Source organism: Artemia franciscana, chromosome 15, assembly GCF_032884065.1.
Source record: "Artemia franciscana chromosome 15, ASM3288406v1, whole genome shotgun sequence".
Taxonomy (NCBI): Eukaryota; Metazoa; Arthropoda; class Branchiopoda; order Anostraca; family Artemiidae; genus Artemia; species Artemia franciscana.
The window spans coordinates 27,656,234-27,682,287 of NC_088877.1; the positions used below are offsets into that span (position 1 = coordinate 27,656,234).

General features: G+C 34.6%; 3 protein-coding genes across 4 annotated transcripts in view; 1 reads left to right on the plus strand and 2 right to left on the minus strand.

Moving 5' to 3' along the window:
- Nucleotides 1-2,334, minus strand: part of LOC136036276 (inositol polyphosphate multikinase-like) — a 47,310-nt gene extending 44,976 nt beyond the window's left edge. Inside the window, exon 1 of the mRNA XM_065718416.1 lies at nt 2,144-2,334. Within this exon, the coding sequence (XP_065574488.1) occupies nt 2,144-2,261 (118 nt within the window). The 5' untranslated portion in view covers nt 2,262-2,334. The remainder of the gene's footprint in view (nt 1-2,143) is intronic.
- Nucleotides 2,335-4,324: 1,990 nt separating this feature from the next.
- LOC136036565 (choline-phosphate cytidylyltransferase A-like) lies at nt 4,325-5,037 on the plus strand. Its single transcript, XM_065718868.1, is given in 2 exon segments — nt 4,325-4,916; nt 4,919-5,037. Coding segments are annotated over 2 exon segments (711 nt in total).
- Nucleotides 5,038-10,717: 5,680 nt separating this feature from the next.
- LOC136036277 (uncharacterized) overlaps nt 10,718-26,054 on the minus strand; it is a 119,376-nt gene continuing 104,039 nt past the window's right edge. For both annotated transcript variants that reach the window (XM_065718418.1, XM_065718419.1), the window contains exons 10-11: nt 23,569-23,680; nt 10,718-12,852 (exon numbers count right to left, since the gene is read on the minus strand). In XM_065718418.1, the coding sequence (XP_065574490.1) occupies nt 12,578-12,852; nt 23,569-23,680 (387 nt within the window). In that variant the 3' untranslated portion in view covers nt 10,718-12,577. The remainder of the gene's footprint in view (nt 12,853-23,568; nt 23,681-26,054) is intronic.

The window sequence follows — 26,054 nt, forward strand, 5'->3', positions numbered from 1 at the left end:
AGTATAATCTCATCCTCTTACCCTATTATTCCAAAAATCCCTAAATACAAAATCCATCCCACAAGATTAGAATGATGCTTATATTACACCTCTTCAAAAAGGAATCAGCATAGATGAAGCCCAAGCAACTATTGACCAATAATCATCACTTCAGGGGCAGGGAAACTCTTTGAAGGCATAGTAAACTCAGCCATTGTAGAACACCTAAGTATCAACAAGCTAATATCACCTATCCAACATGACTTCTGTCCTAGTCAGTCAATTGACACAAATCTCATTGATTCTTATGGACATTTCATAAAACTTAAGGACATGAGATCTTTAATCAATGTGATATAATTAGATTTATCAAAAGTTTTCAATAAAGTATGCCACAGGAAACTACACTATAAAATCTAAGCAATAAGCCTTCACAATGATGTTGAAAATTGGACAATGAAATTGCTTACTAATAGATATCAAGTGACAAAGGTATTTGGGGCTGACAGATCAATTTTCATATTGAACTGGTGGATGTAGGAAGTGGGCTTCCTGAGGCATTGTATTGGCCCTAACTTCATCCAATATTTGTATAAATGATGCATCTTTAATCATTAAGAATAGAATTTGCATATGTGTGGACAATTACAAAATAATTGGTTCAATTTATAACCCCAAAGTACTAAATACCTCCAAGTAGATCTTGATGCACTCTGTAGCATTGCCTTGATTGCTGCCAAAAACCTGGCAGCTCAAATTTAATATTCAGAAATGTAACATCATACACTTTGGAGCTAATAGCCCTCAGATCTACTAATCCTTAGATTCTTTAAAGCCTTAGATTGCTCCAAGCTATAATTTAAGAGCTAATACTTTATGGCCTCTGATGATGATTCTCAACAGCCACTCATAAAAAGTCACTGCAAAGACAATCTGGGTGTCTTGGTTGTTGACAAGGTCAAATTCAATTTACACATGCAGTGTGTCATAGCCAAAGTAAACCAAACATAATAAAGAGAATGTTCTGTAGTAGATATCTAGCAGAGATTACTTAGCTCTAAATGGTTCTAATCTGATGTAAATTAGAACTCTTCATAACCATTGCAACTCTAGTTAAAGGGGTAGATTAATCAATTCTGGAATCTATGCAGCAGCAGGTAGTCTTAACAAAATGCTTAAGATCTTTCCAAAACTTGCCATACTCTATGAATATCAAAAAGTTGAAAAGAATATCTTGCATATACCAACATAGGCATGTAGATGTTTTAATAGCATGCAAAACATCTTGTTGGAATATCTTGCATATACCAACATAGGCATGCAGAGATGTTTTAATAGCATGTAAAACTGAGTCCTCCACAAGAGTCTAGTCTAACAGCCACAATCTACACCAAACAAAATCTTTTTTTCATGGAGCATCACAAGGATGGATAATCTTTATATTACTCCAAGCTGCAATTTAAGGTAAATAAATTGGTCTGCAACCATGATCCAAAGCCTATTCTAGACAGACAGTTTTTCAAGAACAACAGGGCAACTTCCATATTAGTACCAGGATACAAGACAAATTTTCTTCTACTATGCGGCTGGTCTAAGGAATTTCCTTACCCAGAAGAGAATTATGTTCCCTAGTACCAAAGCCTTTAAGTTGGTTGTTGACAGAGCTTGGTGTAGCAACCCATGACACACAGTTTGAGATGTACCCAATGAGCTGAGTTACTATCACAACTGATGGTATCTATAGGATTCATCCTTATCTCAGGCAAAGGTGATTTAAGGTGAAGTAATCATTCTTGATTCAACCTGCCTAGGCCTACTAATAATTTGATTAAATGTTGAATGTCAAGAAACTGAAAACACATTGGCAACATATATTTTAGATATATATATTTGCGCATTAGGAGGAGTACTGAAGGTAAGCTATAGTGGGATTGTAGGCTAGTGAGGATATTTTAACTATAAATATTCTGCATAGGCCTATTATAAAGTAAGAATTGTTTTCTTAGCATGCTTCCTTCCCAACAGCCCAATTCTAGGCTACTACCAGATCAACTTTAACCATAGCCTATTATTAATTTAATACCAAAAAGGTCTTGTTTTACTTTACTTATCAGGTCAAGTCTAATAGGCCAACCTAGAACTTAAGCCTACTTGAGATACAAACCAAGTTGGCCTTTTCCAGCATGTGAATGTCCTGCAATTTGGTGATTCAAGTATTCAATTGTTTCTGGAAGATATTCTGATATACTATCATGCCTGGAGCCATTCCTGATCACAGACATGATACGATGTTGAATTTGAAGACATTAATCATATTTCCGAATTTTGAATTTGCAAATGCTGACAGAGATGCTGTCTCGCTGTCTCATCATTTTCAATTCAACTTGTAGATGGCATTATCGACTGTTTCTCTTTTTTTATTCTCCTTTCAATGAGTCAAATTGTAGATTATAAGAATCATGGTGTGGATTTTCGACGAAGTATTTTGAATCATTCCGAGAAATTTTCTCATAGAACAATATACGAACTTAGATTTCATGAACCTGTACGATAACTTTGGAACATCGAACAGATTTGAACTAAAATTGACAGACATCTGCGATATTCTCATATCTGGCCGAGCAATCGTGTTTGCACGTGAATAACCATATTTGTGAGAACCTAGAGTTAAGTGTCAAATGCAAAATAACAGTTCATAAAATCAATTTATTAGAGAATTATAACAGCTACAACAATATTATATGAGTCTCTCTGTACCATATTGTGAAAAAATCTTTGAGGATTTCCCCTCCCTTGAAATATTTTTCTACATTACGTACTTCACATAAGAAAGTGAAAAAAGCATTTACTATCCGATTTATGTTTATTTGTCGAAATGATATATTATTCCTTACTTGAATAATTCTCATAAATTTTTGCATTTCCTTTGTTTGTAAGCTGATTTGAACTATAGTCATTATTACTTTACCTTATTTACTGATTTTGTGACGTTTGGACGGACTACTTTTTAACCAGATTATTTTATTTCTCACTCTCTTTTTGAAGCTTAGTAGGACTTCCTAGGCTAAATTTCAAAATTCTCTCACAAGGAATATCAAGAAATAATTGAAGTAGATGATAAAAATCTGTTTATTCTGTTTTTTTTGTCTTTGTTTTATCTTATTTGAAAATCTAAACTTTGAAATGGTTGCAGGACAGGATTGCCGCACGTAGTGCAAAAGTTCTACTTTTTGTTCGAAGTAACACTTTTTAATACTTTCTTTGAAAGTGGTTCTTTTAATCACTGCTTCCTGACAGCCTTTACTTTTGTCTTAATATAGTACTCTTTAATAATTTTTCAAGTCAGCCTTAATTTATTTTATGCTAAAATCAATGTTTTGCTTCATCTTGCGTCCACTATTAGGAACTCTCAGAATTGTACATTCTGCTGCACAATTTAACATCTGGCAGAAATTTTGGATGTATTTCTAAATGTGATATTATCAGCTTGGTGATAATTGTCCAACAAATTAGTTTAAAACATATCTTGCAGTGTGAGTGCAAATACTACGCAGCCTCTGATTGACCAATGTTATATACACTAGCCCATTTGTTAAGTTAAATTATCAGGTTTTCTAGAGACTTTGATTGAGGCTTGTTCAATTAGAAACTAAACACAATACAAAGACAGGGTCTTCACTAAAGCTTTATTTGTCAGTTAAATCATCTGTCTGGTGATTTTGACACGCTTCAGTAAACAATGTAAGAGTGAAGAAATATATATATATATATATATATATATATTAAGGTAATGAACAAATATTCGCAATTTTCTTACATATATTGTAGATAACATCGTATGACACATAAGGTGATCAATTTTCATTTCTCTAATCCAAGTGGAAAATAAAGAATTTAATAAAAAGGACATTAATCACTGCGATATATGAAGTAATTCCATAAAAAAAATATTTGATTAATAGTGATTCCATAAAAAAAATAAAAACCATAAAAAAAATACATAGTTATAAAATATATAAATTATACAAACGCCATGAAAAAATGTATAGTAATAAACATTGAATATAGTGATTCCATAAAAAAAAATTGAACGCCATAAAAAAACCCGCATGAACCGGATTTGTCTAGTACATACGTTTCATATGTGACGTAGTGATAAAATTGTTGATTAAATGAATTTCAAGGCTAGATATTTTTATTTTTTTTAAGTACATTAAAAAAACACGAAATGCAGAAGTACTTTCATGTCAATTTCTATGAAGAAACTGATTAAATATTCCTTACCTTTACAAAGGAGTTAGCACTAGACTTGCATGCTGACGGGGGAATCCATCCAAATATAAATATGGGCTGCAAGAGAAAATACTCAGAAATCAACGACTCTGGTGACCATACTTTAATTGGGGCAGGATCAGCACCAGCACCATTCAGTGACGGTTATGAGGCAAAGAGAGAAAGAGACAAGTGTGACTATTCTAGAAGGATAACCTTCGAGGAAGCCATATCCGGTCGAGCGGCAAGAAGAATTCGCGTTTACGCTGATGGCATCTACGATTTGTTCCATCCAGGGCATGCTAAACAGTTTCTTCAAGTCAAAAAGGCTTTTCCTAATGTATACCTTATAGTTGGAATATGTAATGTTGCCCTAACACATTCGAAAAAGGGTTTAACCGTGATGAATGAAGAAGAGAGATACGAAGCAGTGAGGCACTGTCGATATGTCGATGAGATTGTTAAAGATGCCCCCTGGTTATTAGATGAAGAATACCTTGGAAAACACAAGATAGACTTTGTCACTCATGATGAGCTTCCATACACAACTTGAAGTGGTTATGATGTTTATGGGCATATCAAAGCCATGAGAATGTTTATTCCTACTGAAAGGACAGACGGTGTGTCCACTTCAGATTTAATAGCACGTGTCGAGAAAAATTATGATGAAATTTACGGCGAGGATTGGTTAGGAAAGAAATGAATGTTTCTTTTTTAAATGCCAAGAAATTTGAAATTCAAGAGAAATTTGCAATGGATATATGTGGGAAGTTTACATTTATATAAGCTGGGACCTGGCGGTTTCGCTGCCAGGCCCCAGCACGGCATGGGGCAGGCTTCTATATATAGATTCTCATTGTCCCCCGTGTTCTAATGCAGTTTTTTTTTAAAGATATTTGATTATTAAATCAAGTCCAATTTCTAACAATGATATCTACTAAGCTTCAAAGTTTTGGTTTTCTTTTTTAAGGTTTTTGAATTCTTATAATCCCTTGTTTTTTAATTTTAATTTTTTTCTTTTTCTTTAGTTTTTTTTTAGTTTTTTTCTTTTTTTATTTTTAGTTTTTTTTAGTTGTTTACCTTTTTTTTTTTTTTTTTTTATAGTTTTTTCTTCTATCTTTATTTTATTTTCCTTCTTTATTTTTTAGTTTTTTTTCCGGAACGTGCCCCAGCAACACGTGTGCAAGGTGCTAATTTTAACTGCGTAAAATTTGAAGATATACAACTGGTAATACTTCGACATACATTCTTTTTTTTTACTTTCTCTTTCAGCCGCAAGCCAGGTTTCGCGTTGCTCTTGTAATACATCGACATGCTTTTTTGGTAATTTCTCTCTGAGCCGCAAGCCTACCGCCCCCCCCTAAAGCAACACGTATGCAAGGTGCTAATTTTTAACTGCGTTGTGGATATACAACATTCTTCGCAGTCCCATTGTCTGTGCATATAAATAGATCATCCGTTTTACCGACTCTAGAACATGCAACATATAATTGTAACACCTAGAGATCTCCAGGAGATTCGGGGAATTTAAAAATTATGACGGATAGTTAACCGCTTCATTTGATTCCAGAACTATGTCGACTGACTTGTAAATGACTGCCTGGTCTCGAATCATGGTCAGAATAATATTGTTGATTTTGTGGACGTCTTTGTTCTTGGCTGCCAGAATCGCTCGTTCACTTAGGCATTTCTGATTTTTATAATTGGTTAGAATATACGGAAATACCTTTTCAACCAAATCATTTTTTGACGTCACTAAATTAAAGAATTCAGGAGGCAGTTGTATACGTCCTGAAATTGAGTCAACTGGGAGCTTTCCGTTTCCAATTACCAGCAATTGAACTGAAAATATTTCAGCAAAGTGATCGTTTTGCAATCGGACACGCATCTTTATAGTTAATTTCAATGTATTTAGGTGTACCCATAAATAACTTTGAGCATAAGTTTTCTTTGAGCAGCAAGCATTCTAAACTTCAACACATTCTACTAAACTTCAAACTTTTTTTTTCAAATTGCTTTAATCCACTGTCAAAATATATAGAAATATTTGCGCAATCACCAGTTTTTTACATTTTAAGCAATTTAATAATAATTTCTTTTTGACGTTAATTGACACTTTGACAAATTTTCTTTGAGCAGCAAGCATTCTAAACTTCAACAATTTCTACTAAACTTAAAACTTTTGGTGATCTGTTTTAAGGTTTACCAATTGCTTTAATCCATTGTCAAAATATATTGAAATATTTGTGCAATCACCAGTTTTTTACATTTTAAGCAATTTAATAAAATTTGAAAAGAGCCTCAATTTTTTGAGCTCGTGTAACGGTAATAACGTGTAACGGTGTAACGATAAAGATAGTGTAACGGACAGACACTACATTTTTATACATAAAGATTATGGTTTATCAAGTGATAGAAGAAGAACGATAGAGAGGGTTAGCTGCTAGAGCAGAAGTATAATTTCAGGATCCGGAAAATTAAACAAAGAACTGATAGAGCCATCACTTTCTCTTTGGTGAGCATTAGTGGTGGTGTCCCTAAGGAGCTAGGACTCTTTTATGCTGCTTTTCGTCATATTTAGATATTTTATCCATACCAGAAAATGCACCTTTTCTTAAAAATTGCATTTTATTGCACTGACCCCTTCATGTTCGTCTTCAGACAATGACCTCGTTATATATCACACATATAAAAAAAAACCTTGGCTTTTCCTTAGCTGGATTGTGGTCACATTGGTAGATGCGATTTTATAAAGGACAACCTTGGCCCATAGTAACCAAAATTAAAAACTTTATTTTAAAAAAGGAAATGAAAAGAGATCAAGTAAACATTCCTTATATAAAAAGAAGTCCATCATTTAGGTAGAAACGCTTAATTAATCTTCTGCGCGAGAATTCATATTCAGGCCAATTTTCGAATGTATTCATTCATGGCTTGATTTTTCGTCTGTTCTTTTATTCTTTTTGTTTAGGTAGCCTGAAAAGGCTTGTTTTTTTCCTTTTGAACTCGAGAAGGGCTTGGTCGTCAAGCTTTTGCCGAAATAGCTGCTTCATCTTTTTTTTATTCACTGGCTGAAAAAAATATTTGTTTGATTTTAGGTTTTTTTTGTGGTGGGTTGCGGTCGCGAGCATTAATATTGGTAATGTTCAGATTCCGTAGGGACGAGTTTTGGAACTTATTTGTTCTAACTGAAATGAAAAAAAATAACAAGTGTTACCCATATAAATGAAAGTTAATGTTAAGAAGACTAAGTCACTAAGGTTAGGAATAAGTGAAGATGAACAGGTGACCTTAGGTAACGAAAAGATTGATCAGGTTGGGAGCTTCAGTTACCTTGGTAGTATTATTAGTAAAGATGGTGGGAGCAGTGAAGATGTTAAAAGTAGAATAGCTAAAGTTCAGGGTGTTTTTTCACAGTTAAAAAAAGTTTGGAAGAATAGAAAGATAAGCCTACAAACCAAGATTAGAATATTGGAAGCTACAGTGATGACAGTGGTCAAATATGGCTCTGAAGCATGGACACTCCGAAAAGCAGATGAAAATTTACTAGATGTTTTCCAGAGAAATTGCCTACGGATTGTTCTGGGTACCCGGCTGACTGACCGTATTTCAAACAGTAGGTTGTACGAAAAGTGTGGTTCAATCCCGCTTTCTGGGGCTATAATGAAAGAAAGGTTGAGATGGCTAGGCCACGTTCTACGGATGAAGGATGACAGATTACCGAAGATTGTCCTTTTTGGCCAACCGTCTGGGGCTACACGGAAAGCAGGTCGTCCTTGTCTGGGTTGGGAGGATGTCATAAATAAGGATTTAAAGGAAATGGGAACTTCCTGGGAGGGTGTAAAGAGGGAGGCTTTAAATAGATTAGGTTGGAGGAGGAGCTTGCGTAGCTGTGTTGGCCTCAGGCGGCTTGGTGCTGCAGTGAGTTATTAGTAGTAGTAGTAGTAGTAGTATCTTCTAATATATCAATGAGTTATTCGCTTTCTTTTGTTGACAAACTAGTTGGCAAGTCGTCTTGATATAGGTTACAGATCCAACTCAACGAATCAAACTTTTTATCTCTTCCCTAAAATAGTCGTCAAAAATTATTTTTTAATAGTGATAAATGACTGGAAATTTCAAACAGTACTATCATCTTAAGCTGCATTTGGTTTTCAATAATAAAAGTTTCCTGTGTTTCAAAACAATCAAAGTTCCCAACATCAATGCAACTTTTCCAAAGCATTAAATTTTGCATGAACGCTCGAATTTTTTCCTCAAATACAAGAATGCCTGATCCTTTGAACATTACAAATGCAAATTGAGTTCGTTTTACTTGAAAAAAATATCCACCAAACAAGTGAGCTTGAGAAGGAATTTGTCGTAATTGAAGTTGAAGTTGATGTTGGAATTGTAATGAAGAAAAGCCAGAAACTGAAGCATCCTTCCTATTCAAATGACTTTGTAAAAAAAAAAAAAAACTAGTAGGTGTAATGTCATGTTTTCATTTCAACAGTCTTTCATTTACATGGGTAACACTAGTTAATTTTTTTTTTCATTTCGATTAGAACAAATCAGTTCCGAAACTCACCTCTACGGAATCTGAGCATTACCAATATTAATGCTCGTGACCGCAACCCACTCAATATTCGATCGCAACCTACTTGTGGGTTGCGACCCCATAGTTTGGGAACCACTGATCTACACCATTAGATGAAACCATATTTTGATGAAGCTCTAGGTTATTTTTATTTTACAAAAACGACTTGTATTGGGAACCGTACAGGGAGTAATTAAACGCTTAATGCATAATGAAGCCGAAGGAATATTTGTAATATCCACTGGGTTTTTTAAATACATTAGAGCATCAACTTTTGTGCAGCTTCAGAAGTTCTGCTTCAGTGTCTTGCCCTCAGAAGGGATTTTGAAAGAATTGATGAAGCTTAATTTTATTTTTTGAAAAAACATTGGGAAGTAATACTAAGTTTTACTTTACTTCTAGTATGGAAGTAAAAGGCGGGAGTCTTAGGAGGATATCAGCTCACACATATATGAGACAATTCCAAGTCGTTTTGACATCGCTCTTAACTTTTATTTGAAACAATTTGTACTCGAAATATAAAAATGATTTATTTCAGTGTTTAACTTTTACAAAGGCAGGAAGAGGGTGGTCACGAAAAAAATAGTGTATCTGGAGATGACATTATGCGTTCCACTCCTGAGCAAATAAGCATATTAATGCAATGTTCTATTCCAAACTCAAACTACTTTTGCAATAAGAAGGAAGTTTCCCCTCCCTCAGCATCCATTTTGCGTGTTTTTTTCGCAAATAGAATCTTTTAAATGAAGCGAGGTAGGAGGTAAGTCCCCTTTTTTTCTACTTATTATTTTCAAGCAATTTTCTAGGGAGACTTGTGGAATCTTTCCTTCTATCAGACACGCGAGTCACATTTCACATCAGATTTCTCGACGTCGTGGGTCGATCTTGCTCGAACGAATTTACCGTATTTTGTCTCAACGTCACTTTAATTAGCCATGTTCTCAAGTCAAAGCAAAAAATGCAAAAAAATTTTTTGCTAGATAAATTTTATGTTGACAACGAGCTTCTTTGTTCTATGAAGAAAAAACACAAGTTTGACATTTTTTTTTTTATGTTTCATGAATACTATATTAGAATTTCCATTATCGGAGGAGAGCAACTCGTAACACCGTATTCGGATATTACTAAAAAGGAGCAATTGTAAGCAATTGTTATCAAATGAATTTCTTGAAGTCCGTTTTTGCTTCATCTTGAATATTGAGAGTAATATACCCCTCATTACCAGAAATATGGTCACGGAGCGGTGATGGGGAAAAGGTATCCTGGTGCAAACAAAAATTTGATTGTCAATTGCAGGTAACTTTGAAAATAATGAGTGTGAATCATAAATTATTTCACTGTGAAATCATACAGAAAAAATTTCATTAGCCCAAGAGGAGGCTAGACATGGACCGAATCCAATATCGATTTTTGCAAAGAAGTGTTATCGGTATAGTTATCATTTTTTATCGGTGTAGTCCTCATAAGTCTTCAAATTTTCGCGATAGAACAGACACATGGTCTTTTTTTAAACAAAACAAAAACAAAAACATATGTTATCTAAGCAAAGGCTACAGAAGCACAATTGTAATCAACGTTTTCACCAGAACTTTTACCGAAGACATTGAAACTTTTTAAATCATAATTCATCCAAAAAAATACTTTTCTATATGACCCAGGCTAAGCAAAGGCCTTACAGACATTCTGCAATTACCATGGCTCAAAAGGACAAACTTTCTCTATTGATAATAGAACCCTACATAATCCTCAAATTAAAAGTCGAGATAACCATTAACTCTGATTAATAATGGTTGCTTAGTGAAACGCATACCGTAAAATTAATAACCACTATCTAATGACCATGGATTCTTAAATGACTAAGCTCTAATAATAGCTAAATGAGACACCTTTTAAAAATAAACGGACACGATTTATTTATACAATAACTTAGACAACACACAAATCACGACAATCTTACACTGGCCAATGACTTACCACTAATTAATGTTAGGGTACATATGTATGACTTGACTCAATCTTTAGGGGCGATAAGATTTGAATCACATATTTATTTTTTATTCTTAACAATACCTTTCTAGTTATTAAAAATTTCAACATTAACCTGTGAACAATGTAAATGCAGAGGGGAGGGGTTGGATGATAAGATATTTTAAGTGTGAGAGGAATGTGAATAAATATCTCTCTTCTATAAGTCTAAATAATCATTCTTAAGTATTTTCCCGTTACCTTCATAATTAGGAGTAGTGACTATAATAGTGATATAATTGCTGTAAATCACCAAGATACTTGAGAAACTTAAAATTAAATAGAAAATATAGACAATTAAAAAAATCATAGCTAGCATTTAAAACGCAATATTTTACTCCACTCTCCTCCTTTCCCTTCTAGCATATGTAAAAAAAAACTGCATTAGTTTTGGAGTACAATATTCGGACATCGTCACAAAAATGAATTTATTCGAGATTAGTAACACATTTTATCAAAGAAGCATATCAACCTTCAATAATTTATACTTGAACTGCGTTAAAACCAGGTCATATCGAATGCCTATTTTAGTCCTCTTTTTATTTACTGAAGCAAAAAAAACAATAAAGTATCTGAGAAACCTTATTTTTCAATACTTTTCCCGTTTTTAATTTTTTAACACAAGCACAATAATTCTACATGATCATATCCAAATTACAATAAGAAGTTTAATTTTAGAAATTTGTGAATCTTGAGGATTTGGCAGGATAGCTAGAGGCTTGCATTCTGTCAAATCTTGAAATCAAGTACAATTCTCAGTTAAGCTTCTGTTGTTTTATTTGCAGTTTTATGGAAACTTGCTATTTTAGAACGTAGTTGCATTAAAACGCATTAATTTTCAAAATGCGTCTACATTAAAATGTGTTATAACACACTAAACATGTTCATGTTAGGCATTCGTTTTTCCCCTTTCTTTTTGGCGCCTTCCCCTAGAATATCTCTATTTTTTAATCCCTGATTTTTTTTTTCACCGAAATTCTATTTCATTTCCCCAAAAATTTTAACTATTTCCCCCAAAATTTTTAAGTGAATTCATTTTAACATGCAATGGTGTCAGGTCGTTATTTCCAGAAGCTTAAAAGACTTTCTGGCATAAAAACTTAAAGAAATTTTTTCCCTGCATCAAAGTGATGATTATAAATACACAATACAGGCTTTTTAAATTTTGAAGCGAAAAATTTGCCATTAATTCACATCATACCCAAAAAAATTAAATTATCAATTTTCATTCCGGTATCATTAGTTCCCATGTTGAAGCAGAATAGTGATTAATACATAGCTCACAGTCAATGAATGGAAACTATGCATTTAAACAAGACTTAGTCAACTAACATCCATAACCCAATAGAAACCTTTTCATTTTTCTTAATTTTCTACAGTTTTAGCACATTCTGACGATCATTAAAGACATTCTTTTCTGATAGCATACATAATTTCTGCGTCTTTTTTCTAAAGATTTAAAAATTGCATCAGCCTAGTAAGTTTACTGACTCAAATTTTTTTGGAAATGTTGGAATCACTGATGATAGTGAGGAAACAAGGTTAATCCGCTAGCGCTGATTTTAACTTGGATCAAGTAGCATTAACTCTTTCAAGAAGTAGTTATTGAGGTGGTAAAGAGAAAAAATAAAAAAATAAAATTAGATCTGTCAATTGGGCTAAGGAGGGTAGTAGGGCAATCCATGGAACATATCTTAAAGGCACTTTTATAGTATAAAACTTTTATACTTTTTCTTCATCTTTGTGTGAAGTCCAGTGATGATAATAAGATTCATGAAACTTATCAAAATCGACATATTCATTGCAACATTCTAACATTCCTGTCAATTCCTGCTTAAGTTCAGTAAAATCCGGCCGTCGAGTTGGCTCTGAAGCCCAGCATCGCGTCATCATTTTATATAATTCGGATTTACAGTGAGCGGGGCGCTCAAGTTTCAGTCCTTCCAGTACTTTTCGCATTACCTCTCGCGCAGATAAACCAGGGTATGGGGTAGATCCTAAACAGAAAACAATCGAATATAAGCACACAATTTCTCAAAAAGCTACGTGAGAACAGAAAATGAGTAAGCAAGGATAATGCACAGGAAAAGTGAGGGGGGAGGGTACTGAATCATCCCTATAATCTCATAATTTAAATCAAATTCAGTTATTTTCTGCAACTATTTTGTTTATCCTGCTTTTTAACTAATTTCCGCTCCAAGGCTTACCGGAATTGAACAGTTAATATCTACTGATGACTCGTTGAAATTGTGTCAATTGTTGCCGCAAATTAAAGCGAACAATTGCTACTAGGAGGCGACGTCAATCGGCTTCTCGTATAAACATTTAAGTAATTGTCCAGATTTTTGAAGAAATATGCGGTAAGACCAAAACGACTAGAAGAAGTCATTGCCCTTTTGAGGAAGGTATCAACGGATAGCTACAGCTCTCAAATGATAATAACCAAAATAAACATGGCAATTCTGAGTGAAGAGAAACTAAAACATAAAAGGTTGTATCAAGTGACCACAGTTACAATATGTCCCTTGAAAAGAAGGTACAGGCAACGCAAGACATCCCATGAAATTTGAAAGGGAGGAGGCAAGAGATTGTCTCGATGGGAAGGGGGCTTGGTACTTGAAAAACGCAAAGACAGGATCCAAAAAGGTCGTTTATATCTCCTGATGTTCCACCTTAATGTGTTTTTTTTGTCAAGGGGAAGGGAAGGGGTCCAATGACAGTGATAAAGGAAACACATTGACCCCTTTTCGGCTCTAGTATGCCCGACACCTAATTATATTTTGTCAAATTCTTAAAAAAGGGATTTGGGTGTTCCAAGCCCTTTCAGTAATCAGGATGTTCGAAAATATTTATGTATATTTTTTTTATACAAATATGGAAGATTATTTTTAAAGGCGAACTTTTTTCAATTATATCATAACTAAAAATACGCCAAATAGTTTGTGGCCAGCCCTTCCCCAACAAATAAAAATACGAGGTGAACATTTCATACTTTTAAAAGTTTTTTTGGAAGGGGGGGAATGGGCGAGAACAGTTCATAAAGAAAAAATTGGAACATTTTCCTGCTCTAAAAACTAGATTTGATAAATATAAGTTGGAAATGAAAATGGAAATGTAAGATTTGAAAATTTATATTTATATAAATATAAATAAAGAAGGGAATGGGCAAGAACAGTTTAAAAAGACAAATTTGGAACATTTTCCTGCTCTAAAAACTAGATTTGATAAATGTAAGTTGTCACTCTTAGTTGAAAATAATTACTAAAGCAACCTTATAAAGGTAATATATTAACTTGCTGTGAAACCGCTTGAAACCTGACCTTGATTAGTTGGTTAAGATTCGTTTCAAACAGTTCATCTTCTTCATCTATTTTCAACATATCTCGTTTTTTTTTTTTTTTTTTTTTTTTTTTTTTTTTTTTTTTTTTTTTTTTTTTTTGTAAATGACGAACGTTTCCACTGCAGTTGCTGAAACAAAATGGTTGACAGCGATGGGACAACGAACGGCAAAAGTAGAAATACTAAGAATTTAGGCAAACCCAAAGGAGTTTAGATTAAGTTAAAGATGCATCCAAAACAAGATTTAACGGTGACATTCCAATAAGAAAGAAGTACGAACTGGTACTTATGTATTATAGCGACCACACTGTTGTTCTTGATCTGTTGTAAAACCGGTTTCTCTTTGTTTATTAGGAGATTATTGGATTTAATATAATACGTTTTACGCGGCCTGTTTTCCATAATTTTCTGGCGTAGTTTCCATAATTTTGTTACTAAAGCATTATATTTTCATCATATTTTGGTATATTTCATCCGAATTAAACTAACTCCACTTCTTGGGTGTGGTCGCTCTAATACATAAGTACCTAGTTGTTTAGTTGCTTTTTTTGGAGTGGGAGGGACAAGTTAAAATTGCGACAGATTTTCCAAAATTGTCACACCTCAGATCTGTAACCAGTAACCTTAGAACCAGTGATTATACTCTTAGCGACAATCACCACTTATTTGTAACTACGCATTTCGTGTGACTTGTTTTGGACAGTCACATTTTGATCTCGGGGGATTTCTTATTGATAAACACGTAATAGTTTTGGATATTCCTTAAATCAACCCAAAATGATAATAAGTCAAGCTTTCTTGCCCCTCCATCATACAATGTTTCAAATCTGTGTATGACTCTGATAAGGTTTCAAGCTGTAACTTGTCCATATTTCTATTGAAAATTTATCTATGAAGCTTCTTGTTTTGTATGGGCTATCAAGCATAATTCGGAGCCCTTAACCTTGGGGTTTTCGTGACCGCCATGGAAGCAGGCAGGCATGGCAGGATTTTTTCGGGCGTGGGAGAAACTAAAACAAAATTACAACTTGAATAAGATGTCCTCCAGCATATAGGGAAAATTTAGGCCCTGCGCACGTCCCTGGAAAGAGGCCTATTTTTGGACCCTTCAATCATTCTAACGAAAATGACTTTGATTATGTATTCGTCCATTGCAATACGTCCATTGCAATACGGGGCTATGGGAGGGGTACTAGGGGTTAAATAGGTGATATGTTCCCTTCGATAAATTCTCCCCTTAAAACAGACACTAGCGCTGATAATTTAAATTTTCAACTATTCACGATTATCTATTCTATATAATGACCCCTCTGGGGGCAAATATACAAAGGTGACCCGTCACTCTTCAATTAGTTAACGCTATACTGTTGATTTTTGAAATAGTTCTTAAACGATAATAGCAATGACAACAATGAAATCCAATATTTCCTTAACATTAAAAACAACTCAAGGACATTAAGATAATAAACCAAAATAGTAAATATGATACACCTCAATCTTTTTAAGAACAATAAAAAGCGTTGGAGCAAATATAAAAAGAAAATTGATATGATAATTACATAATATGCATTGAATGGAGCATTTAGAAAAGGATTACATTTCAATACAACTCATATCCTGGAAATGAGAAAAAGAATGAGATTCATTTCTTTTCTTTTCAAAATGAAAAAGGCGAATATACAAATATATATATATATATATATATATATATATATATATATATATATATATATATATATATATATATATATATGAAATCATTTGTGCAGTATCCATTTTTTTTACTTGAATTGCGAATGTTCATTTGACCTAGTTTTTCAGGGGCGTTTTTGCGCAAAGGTTCCAAAGATTGTCTTCACTATGATTTGGCACTTTCATCGTTTTAACTAAACCTAGTCCCTGGCGATCTTGCAGATTATGTGCGTGTTTTTTTTTTTTTTTTTTTTGTATAGTTAAATTGGTACTTACATCAGGGCGGGGAACTATGGAAAAGCAAAATCTGGTAAATTTGTTCCAAAGATTGCCTTTTCTTTGATATGGCCCTGTAATCGTTTTAACTAAATCTAGTCCCTGGCATTTTCGCAGATTATATGTTTTATATATATATATATATGTATATATATATATATATATATATATATATATATATATATATATATATATATATATATATATATATATGAATGTATATATATGTATGTATGTATATATATATATATATATATATATATATATATATATATATATATATATATATATATATATATATATATATATATATATATATATATATATATATATATATATATATATATATATATATATATATATATATATATATATATATATATATATATATATATATATATATATATATATATATATATATATATATATATATATATATATATATATATATATATATATATATATATATGGTTAAATTAGTGCTGACGTTAGGGCTGAAATTATGGAAAAAGCACAATCTGGTAAGTTTGTTCTTGTCTTGTTAGCCTGAAGCAAAACAAAAAAGTGCCTCGGAATTATCCTTGAATTCGGGAAATATGTAAAAAAAGAAAGCATTTCCTGCACTAGTTAGGGCTGAGAATTGTTTCACCTTTTGTCTTGACATAAATACAAATTCACACAATTTAAAGTTAAAGAGTCATTTAACATTTTTATAAATTTCAAGATTAAGCATTTTTATTTAAACATATGCTGTTGCAGCTATGCAGTTTTTGGTAGCAGCAGGTGCCAAAAAAAAAGAAAAAAAGAAAAGAAACGGGATTGAAAAAGCAGAAAAAAGCTGAAAGCATATGGCACCGAACAGCTCAAGAAGGTGTCGCTTTCCTTTTAAAATCTAGTCGTCTTTGGAAATCAACAGATTGTTAATGTTTCAATTTTCATGGACGACAAGCGTTGTCAAATTGAATTAAGTTTTGATTATGCATTTCACAGCTCAATACGACAACACTGGCAAAAATGTGGTGTTGCCCTAGAAACTTCATAATTTTCAAACAACCCAAAAAATGTCTACGGGACAAAAATGTTTTAATTTTTTTGTCCTTGGAACACTGGAAGAAACCAAGTTCCTTCCGGTTATGCAGCAACACTGGCAAAAATGTGGTGCACCCTAGAAGCTTCATAATTTTCAAACAATACAAAACTTTTTTTTTTTTTTTTTTATCAGGACACTTCGTATTATGGGCGTTCATACGGGGGGAGAGGGCAGGGGGGTGCCAGCCCCCCTGGCTGAATGACACTGCCTTATATTTTTATATTTTTGTTTTGAGATTTTTATTATACAACTAAACTTCGACACCATGCCGATAAGGGAAGGTCGGTGGCACCGGGGGCAAAAAATAGCAGCAGCGGTGCGCCGCTGGAGCAATAATTTTTGACCGCAAACATTTTTGTTTTAATCTTTCTCAAATATCAACTTTAATTTACATAAGATTTGGGCCCATTCACGAGTTAGAAACTTCGCGAGTAACTGCCTGGACGCTGGTCTTCTTTTTTATTCATCAAGACAAGTCAAAATCTGGTAGAAACGAAGTGGCTGTGGCATTTCAGAACCTTTACATAATATTTGAAATATCTAACAGCTATGTATTCCTAACAGAATTAATTATCAGAATTAGTAGTATTATTTCTTTCATTGAGCAACTATCACCATCAAGAACTATCACCATTTACATCATAGCTGGGTTGTTAGAAAATCTTTCCCCTTAGCTTTCGTAACATCAAACATCTAGAAGGGATTTGGAAGGCATATCCCCTTTCAGTCCAGATTATTTTGATAATGACGATCTATGCTCTTAAATACAAACCAACCCATGAAGCCCATGGGTAGGGCTTCACCTTAAACATTAAAAAAATGTTTTTTAGCCCATGAAGCTGGTGGCAAATTACTATGCTCATCAGAGGTTCTAATTCCAATCCCATCCCTACCTGCACTGTCATCCTCTCACCCAATGCTTTTAGTAAGCCCTGGGATTTTGCAACCACTGTGAAACAGGATAGTCACATCTGAACAAGTACAACCACATCCCAGTACCACCGAAAAAAACAAAATGCTTCAAGAGAGAACAGAGGGTAGAACAAAAGTGCTCACTGATACACCAGTGAAAGCCAAGATTGAAGCTGCCTTTGCTACAAGGAAGGCAAAGAAGAGGCGGAAAAGAAGAAATTGAAGCAACGAAAGCTAGAAAAACAAAGAAGCAGGCTGTGAAGAGATTTGGTGAAAAGACAGTACTGAGGGTGAAAATGAAACTGAAAAGGTTCAGACAGTGACCACTGATGTCAAATCAAACAGTTCTCTTAGGTAAGATAGTGAAAAGGAATGTGAACTTATTTTTAATTTTGTTTGCAGCTATGAGGGCCAAAAGTCATCTATGAGGGCCATTAGGGAGAAGCTAGAACCTACTGCATAGATGAGTGCGACAACTATGAGTGGTGAAAGAGGCAATGTGTGAAAGTGGCTGGAACCGCCAGATCATACCTACTGCATGAAAGAGGATTTAGGGTGGAAACCCCCAGTACTTGCACAGTGTGCGGACAAATGGTTTTGTGGGCAATTGTTTTGACTAAAATGTATCTTCCCTAAACAAGGAAAGCAGAGTCCTAATCTTGGACCTGATGCAGATAGTTGGGATTGGCCGACTACAATATTATAGCCAAGCCTTTTTAAATATGATTACTCTTTTTCAAAACACATGTCAGTGATTGAATCTGTCCATGTTATAGATACTTCAATTTTAAGATCCTTTGTTTAAGACTAGGATGTAACCTATTTTCCAAGATTAGAGTCAAGCTAAAGATTTGCAATTACAATTAGGTCTCTACTATTAACTGTCTGTGCATTTAAAATAGCTACCATAGTATATGGATGAAACATTCAAACTAATCAAATACTTATTAAGAAAATTTAGACAGATTTAGTAGAGAAAAATTAATTTTTCAGGGAGTATAATAGATATAACTATTGAGATGGTGATTAGGGAGACCTGCATTTGTAGTTTCCTTCCCATTCATTTCTGTCGATGTCGGAAATAGGTCCCCGTCCTGTAATTAGATACCTCCTAGTCTGCTCTTAGTTATTACACCTCCAGTGGTTTTATGACAAATAAGGAAACACATTAATTGTCCTCGATATTAAATTCAGAATTTAGCAGTTAGAACCTTGACAATTTTCCAAACCTACCGTTTCAAGGGACGCTGCTATGCCAAGGAATCGAAAACTCAGTATTCAAACACCTGCCCATAGCAAGGACTCAGGAAATATTGATTCCTTCTTATAGCAAGGTGTCTTGAAATAGAGAGGTCTTAAATCTCAAGTTCCTACCTGGAATTTAATCTGGTGTGTGTTGGAAAGATAATTGTCTATTCAATGGATGTGCTACAAGAAGTAGTGCTGAATAAAACTCACCCTGGAAGCTCAAGGAATTCATGTAGACTATTTGTGTGCGCACTTGTTAGTGTAATTTTGAAAACTGCACTTAGTTTCTAGGCAGGAAAATCAAAATCCTTAACCTCACCACATAAAAAAGAACTCCGAACTTGCAGTTGACGCAATAAAGAATTGGCTCAAATTAATTCAAAGTCAGCGGAACACCGCCACCTCGGCCGGGGGCGTTACGACACTTCGGCGGCAGTTGATTGGGCTCCTCAGTGGCTGAATTCGATGCATGCGCTGGCGTGGCACAAGGGTCTATGTCCAACATTGGAAGGGCCGATTAGGCCAGGCAAGTCCCCCTCTAAATTCATCTCATGGGCAACTTTGCCTCGTAATGCAGGAGCTGTCGTAAAAACTTTGAAAGCGGCCCATTCGATTGAAAATTGAATGTTCTAGTACCTTTTTTAAGATTCAAAAGTGATTGGAGAAACACCAGCCCCCCCCCCCCACCCCCTCACGGTCATCGTTTCCCCAAACACATACAATCAAAACTTTGAGATCAAGATTTTCTTAAGCAAAGTTAAAAGGCCCAGTAATTATTTCTTTGAAGATGACAATCCCCCATATTCCTCAGGGCAAGGGCTATAAGTCATACTTCTGCACGAATATAAAGACCAAAATTAGACCTTATGATGAGGTCTTTAAAACTAGAAATAAACCTGAATTGTGGAGACACGGAAGATTGGCAGAAGAATCATATTGAAGCTGATTGGAAAAACAAGATAGCAGCATATTTAAAATAAATCTAGAACACAATAGTAAATATAATTTTCAGAATCAAAGAATAGGTTTCATCATTGATATTTTCGACTCCGAGCCTTTTTATGAAGAAGCAAACGAGGTTTTAACAAAGGAGGAAAACACCTATCCAAGACAGAGATCAATAATTTACTCATGAATCAACATAAAATTGATAAAACACCTTCAAGATATTATAAGGGAACGCATACTTGACTTTAAATAATAATAATAATAATTTATTTATCACCGACTTTACAAAACAGAGGTTAAGTGGAGTAAATACAAAAGAAAAACAGCAAAAGAACAACTAGAAACAAAGTTAATCACATACAGAAAAAAGATGGATAAGGCGATGAAAACACCCTAGCCTATAAGGCGCTTCAATAGCTAGCTTGGCACATAATTTTTCGAAAACATCAGTAATATCTGTCACACAATATTTTTTAATCAGTTTTTTATTCTGGTAAGAACGAGGCAGATATAAAAGAAATTTGCAGTACCGGTAATAGTTTATATGAATACGTTTTAGATCACCAGTCAACAGAAGGGGCCAAATACCAGTACAGAAGAGTACAGAATGATGGCAAAAATTTGAGAAAAGCCGAGTTAGCGCTCTTCTCCTATAGTCTCCACGATTTGCCATATATATATATATATATATATATATATACCTCAGCTCAGTTACCGAATTACCGAGCCTCAGCTTATCACTAATATCTTTGACAGCACGAGACCAGAGAGCATTCATAGAATCGCAAACTGTTATGCCAAGCCAACGAAACGATTAAACATGGGTAATGCTAAAACCACCGCAGTAAAGTGGTTCTGGACAATTATTACCGTTGAAAACAAGGAACTCGCATTTTTCAATATTTAGGTACAGGCCGATATCGCGGAAAGCAGAAGTAACTGACTTCACTGAACAGGCAAGACCAGACTCAATTTGACTAATCAGAAAAAGGTCATCCGCATAAGCCAGATATGAGATATCAGATGGTCCTAGCAGGCACGTAGTCGATATTTTGATGACACATCTTCAATACAAGCATTGAAAATATACGGAGAAAGAACTCCCCCTTGTCTTACTCCGCGACGAATAGGGATATGACCAACATAAGAATTATATAATGATCCAATCAAAACATGAGATTACCATTTTTTTCAGCATAGTTGAAAGGTCCAGTAATTATGTCTTTGGGGATGTCACCCCCCCGTAGCCCTCATGGCAAGGGCTATACGTTATACTAGTTGCCCGTTATTAACATATAAGGTTTTATGGAAGGTGTGGTCGCATAAACTACTGAGGGGGCTCACTCGACTGGAAATTAGAAGTTCCAGTGCCTTTTTTTAAGAGTGAAAAGTGATTTCAGGGCAACGAGCCCCCCCCCCCCCTTTTATTATACTTATTATAATTTAAAGCTAAATGTTGCTTTAAAACCAAATCAAAAGCCACTGTGTATATGCTGGTTGCCAACAAGACTTTGAAACTTTCAGGTTACTACTATTACTACTTACAATTTAAAATTTACTGCTCTTACAATTTAACGAAAAAAAATTATTAAAATGATTAGGGCTGACAGCAACCCCATACCTTCTCAAGACCAGAATATAATTTGCACTTTACTGAAAACAAACTCATTTTAAATGTTTAAAAATTTTTTGCTTTAATAAAGATCATTAAGACTTTCAGGAATAAAATATCAGTAAATGTATATAAACTTACAATTTAAGTTCACTTTTTTGTCAATAAAATGCAAATTATGTTCTGGTCGAGGTATGCGGGTTGTCAGCCCTACTCATGTTGGTTTGTGCTTGTTTTAAGTTTTACTCACTTATTTATTGTAATTTCTGTTGGTTTTGGGTTTCATTGATTTATTGGTGGTGATTTGTGGTGGTTTTACGCTTAGGAGATTATTTGAATTTATTTCTGCTCATTTTTGGTTTAATGGAGCTCTTTACTTTCCTTTGAAAGACTTGTTCTGTGGAAAGTTTTCTTAAAATTAATTATTAGTAAAGACGGTGGGTGCAGTGGGTAAGATGTTAAAGTAGAATAGCCAAGACGCAGGGTATTTTTTCACAGTTGAAAAAAGTTTGGAAGAATTTGAAGACAAGTCATGCGTACCAATATTAGAACATTGACAGCTACAGTGATGGTAGTGGTCAAGTAAGTTCTATGGCATGGTCGTTCCAAAAAACGGAAGAGGATTTACTAGATGTTTTCCAGGAATTGGAATTTCTTAGGAGGGTGTGAAGAGGGAAACTTTGAATAGATTACGATGGACGACGAGCATGCTTAGCTGTGTTGACCCCAGGGGGCTTGGTGCAGCACCAAGCATCTCTGTGACCTCGAAGTAATTCCCTCCCAGCTCGAGATATGATCTAAATGATATCAAATAGATGTTTTCCGTTTCCAAGACTCCTTTAGTTTGTGAAAGAATTTAAAATGGACAACAATTCATCGAAAGCATTTGACAAGATCAGTTATTTCCAAAGTCTTTGTTTAAAAAGTTAGAAAGTTAGACGTGTAATCAGTTTTTTTTTTTTGCACTAAACTTCGTTACCCCTCTATGTTCTGCTTGTCATAAAAACACCAACATACTACTAGCTGTATGCATGAAGCGCAATGGATTAGTTATTATCGAGTATGTTTTGAAAAGTCATTTTCACAAACTTCCAATAAGGCCATCGCTTTCAAGAAGAATGATAAATCGTTGAGAAATTGAGCTAGGAAGAACTTGGAGAATTTTCCTCATATTGAATTTTAATTGAATTGGATTTATTGAAAGAAACTTAGTCATTTTTGGAAATAGTAGTCATACTATTGAATTGAAGGTTGCCTAACATTATTTTTAAATTAACGCAAGGCGGATAATGAATCTTCATAAAGATTGACGTAAAATTAAAAGGCATTCGAGGAATTGTGGAAAGGTTTTATCAGTAACTTCCGAGGTTATATTACTACGCGCATGGGTTCTTCTCTGAATGACCATCAAATGTCAGGGAACCCTGAAGAAAAAAGGACCGACACGAGCTTTACGCTCCTGTGGTGGCCTCGAGCGGATTTTGGATAAGATGAGTTGTTAATAGGATATAAGAAATCAGGGGGTTTATGTACTGTTTCTCATGAAAAAGTGTCATACATTGCTTTAAATTTGGATTTATAACATATTTTACTTACCTAAAGTAATCACTTCCCATGCGAAGACTCCGAAACTCCAGACATCAGACTTTTTCGTGAAGACACTCTGAGATAGGGATTCAGGAGCCATCCATCGGATGGGTAAAGCACCCTGTAATAAACCACAAAAACATTATTAATTTCTATATTGCATTCTATATTGTCATTTAGATCTTCTTTTTGAAATATTAATTTTGACAATTTTGAAAGCAGGCTAGGTCTGCAGTAATGTAGCAGTCTATTTGCTAGAAGGTCTATTTGCTAAATGCTAGCAAACGTGCAGGGGCCTTAACAAGGGGAGAACCTAGAATTTCATTCTAGGGTGAGAGGAGGTGTTCAATATAAAGAAGACCTTATATAGCTGTTTTTCAAGAATTTCGGAGGCCGACAACACTCTCCCTTGACGTGGAAACTCCACGCTTTCCTTTAGGCTGCGAAGCTGGCTTAAATTTCTTCCCTGCAGAAGAAAAAGATTTATAAATGAGAATTTTTTTTTCACTGAGCAACAAAGAACGAAGAATGACAGCATGAAAAAAAAAAACGAAGAAAGTGGTAGATATTTGAACCGATAATTACCGCCGATCACTCCTCGTTCATTAATTAAAATTAGAAAAAAAACATGGTTTATTCAACTGAAAGTAAGAAGCAGCACTAAGACAAAACCAAATAGATATTTTTACATATATCATGGGGTACCCCCTCCTCACTACTTCACTCTTTACGCTAAACTTTGAATTTTTTTTTCCAGCTATTTAAGATGACTCCCAAAGAAAAGGGCTGCTTTATTAGAATAATAGTTTTTTTTTAAGTCTTGAAAATAACAGTAGCATAAACAGCGAGGTATCGAGGAGGTAGCAACCCTCTTATACACGTAATAATTTCTGGTCATTTTAAGTTTTAATGTTCTTCCTTACTCTCAGTTGAAAAACGCTTTTTTATTTAATTTCTTGTATTTTTTAAATAATGCTGGGAAATCCAGCTCCCCCATCATAGAAAATCCCTTTCCCAAAAAATCTTTTATAGAAAGATATCCCCACGTTAAATTTCCTCCAAGCCATAAAAATCCCCCCCCCCAAAAAGCATCTGTATATTCTCCAATAGCCAATACTATATGTAAGCAATGTGCTAAGTTCATAGCTTGCGGCCTATGGGGCTGCAAGCCATTTGGGGCTGTAGAGGGTGATATCATCCTCAAAGACATTATTATCATCTTTCGACTATTCTGAACAAAATGGCCATATCAAAATTTTCATTGGACGATTTTGGGAAAAAAGGGTGTGGTAGGGGGCTAGCTGCCCTCCAATATTTTAGGTAACTTAAATAGAGCATTAGAAATTTTGATTTCCGTTCAAACAAGCCCTCTCCCAATCTTCTAGGATCACTGGTTCTGGAAAAAAAAACGAAATTCCGCATTTTTGTGTGCAGGAGCTTGAACATAGGGTTCTCACATAGCTGAATCTGACGGCGTGACTTTCGTTAATATTAATTGATGTTTTGGAGATGTCTCCCCTTTTTTCAAATATTGGCAAATTTTCTCAGGCTCGTAACTTTTGATGGTTAACATTAAACTTGATGACTTTTATATATTTTGAGTAAGCATCAAAATTCGATTCTTTTTATGTATCTATTGCTTTCAAAACCACGTTTCTCAGAGCTATTGTTGCTATTTAGCCGCATCACTCTTTTCTTACAGTACTTTTCCACGAACTGTTTGACAGACTAATGCAGTCACTAATCAGCGACGATAATTGTAAACGAAATGTTGAGTTTATAGTTGTTTACTTGGTTGGTCTCATTTCTTTATATATAAAACGTATTTTCGACGTAAAACCTTAAATTAGGTATCCTTTTCTTAGACCACACTGCCGTCTATGACGAACAAATAAACGCTCAAATGGGGATAAATCACTTTATTTAGACTGTGAAAAATAGGTACAAAAGTCCAGATATTTCGATCACATTTACAGCGGCCGTCATCAGTAGAAACCTGTTTTTTGTACCTGTTTTTTTTTCACTATCTAAATAAATGGATCTTATCCCCATTTTAACGTTTATTTGTTCGTCATAGAACGACAGTGTGGTCTAAGAAAAGGATACCTAATTTAAGTTTTTACGTCGAAAATACGTTTTCAAGGAGGCACACTCGTGCCTCTATAAAGAGGCGACCCACGACAATGTTAAGCGATCTTCGGTTCCAGTGGTCGCAGAGGGATGGGGAGGGATGCATTTCGTAGCCCAAGCTCCAACTAAGAAACCTGCCAAATTTCATCCCCCTCCAACTTTTCCTTCATGGGGAAAATCTGGCCGAAAGTTTCGACCCGTCAACCCCAGCCCCCCTTTAACGTTGTCCGATTTGGCTGAAATTCACAAGTTAAGGTCCCCTAGCGCCTAGGGCCCAGGAGCTTATCCGCGAAATTTCAGCTCGATCCGATAACTCCTTCCTTGTTTTCCAGAAACCACGCATAGCCACTTAAAATTCATTTTCT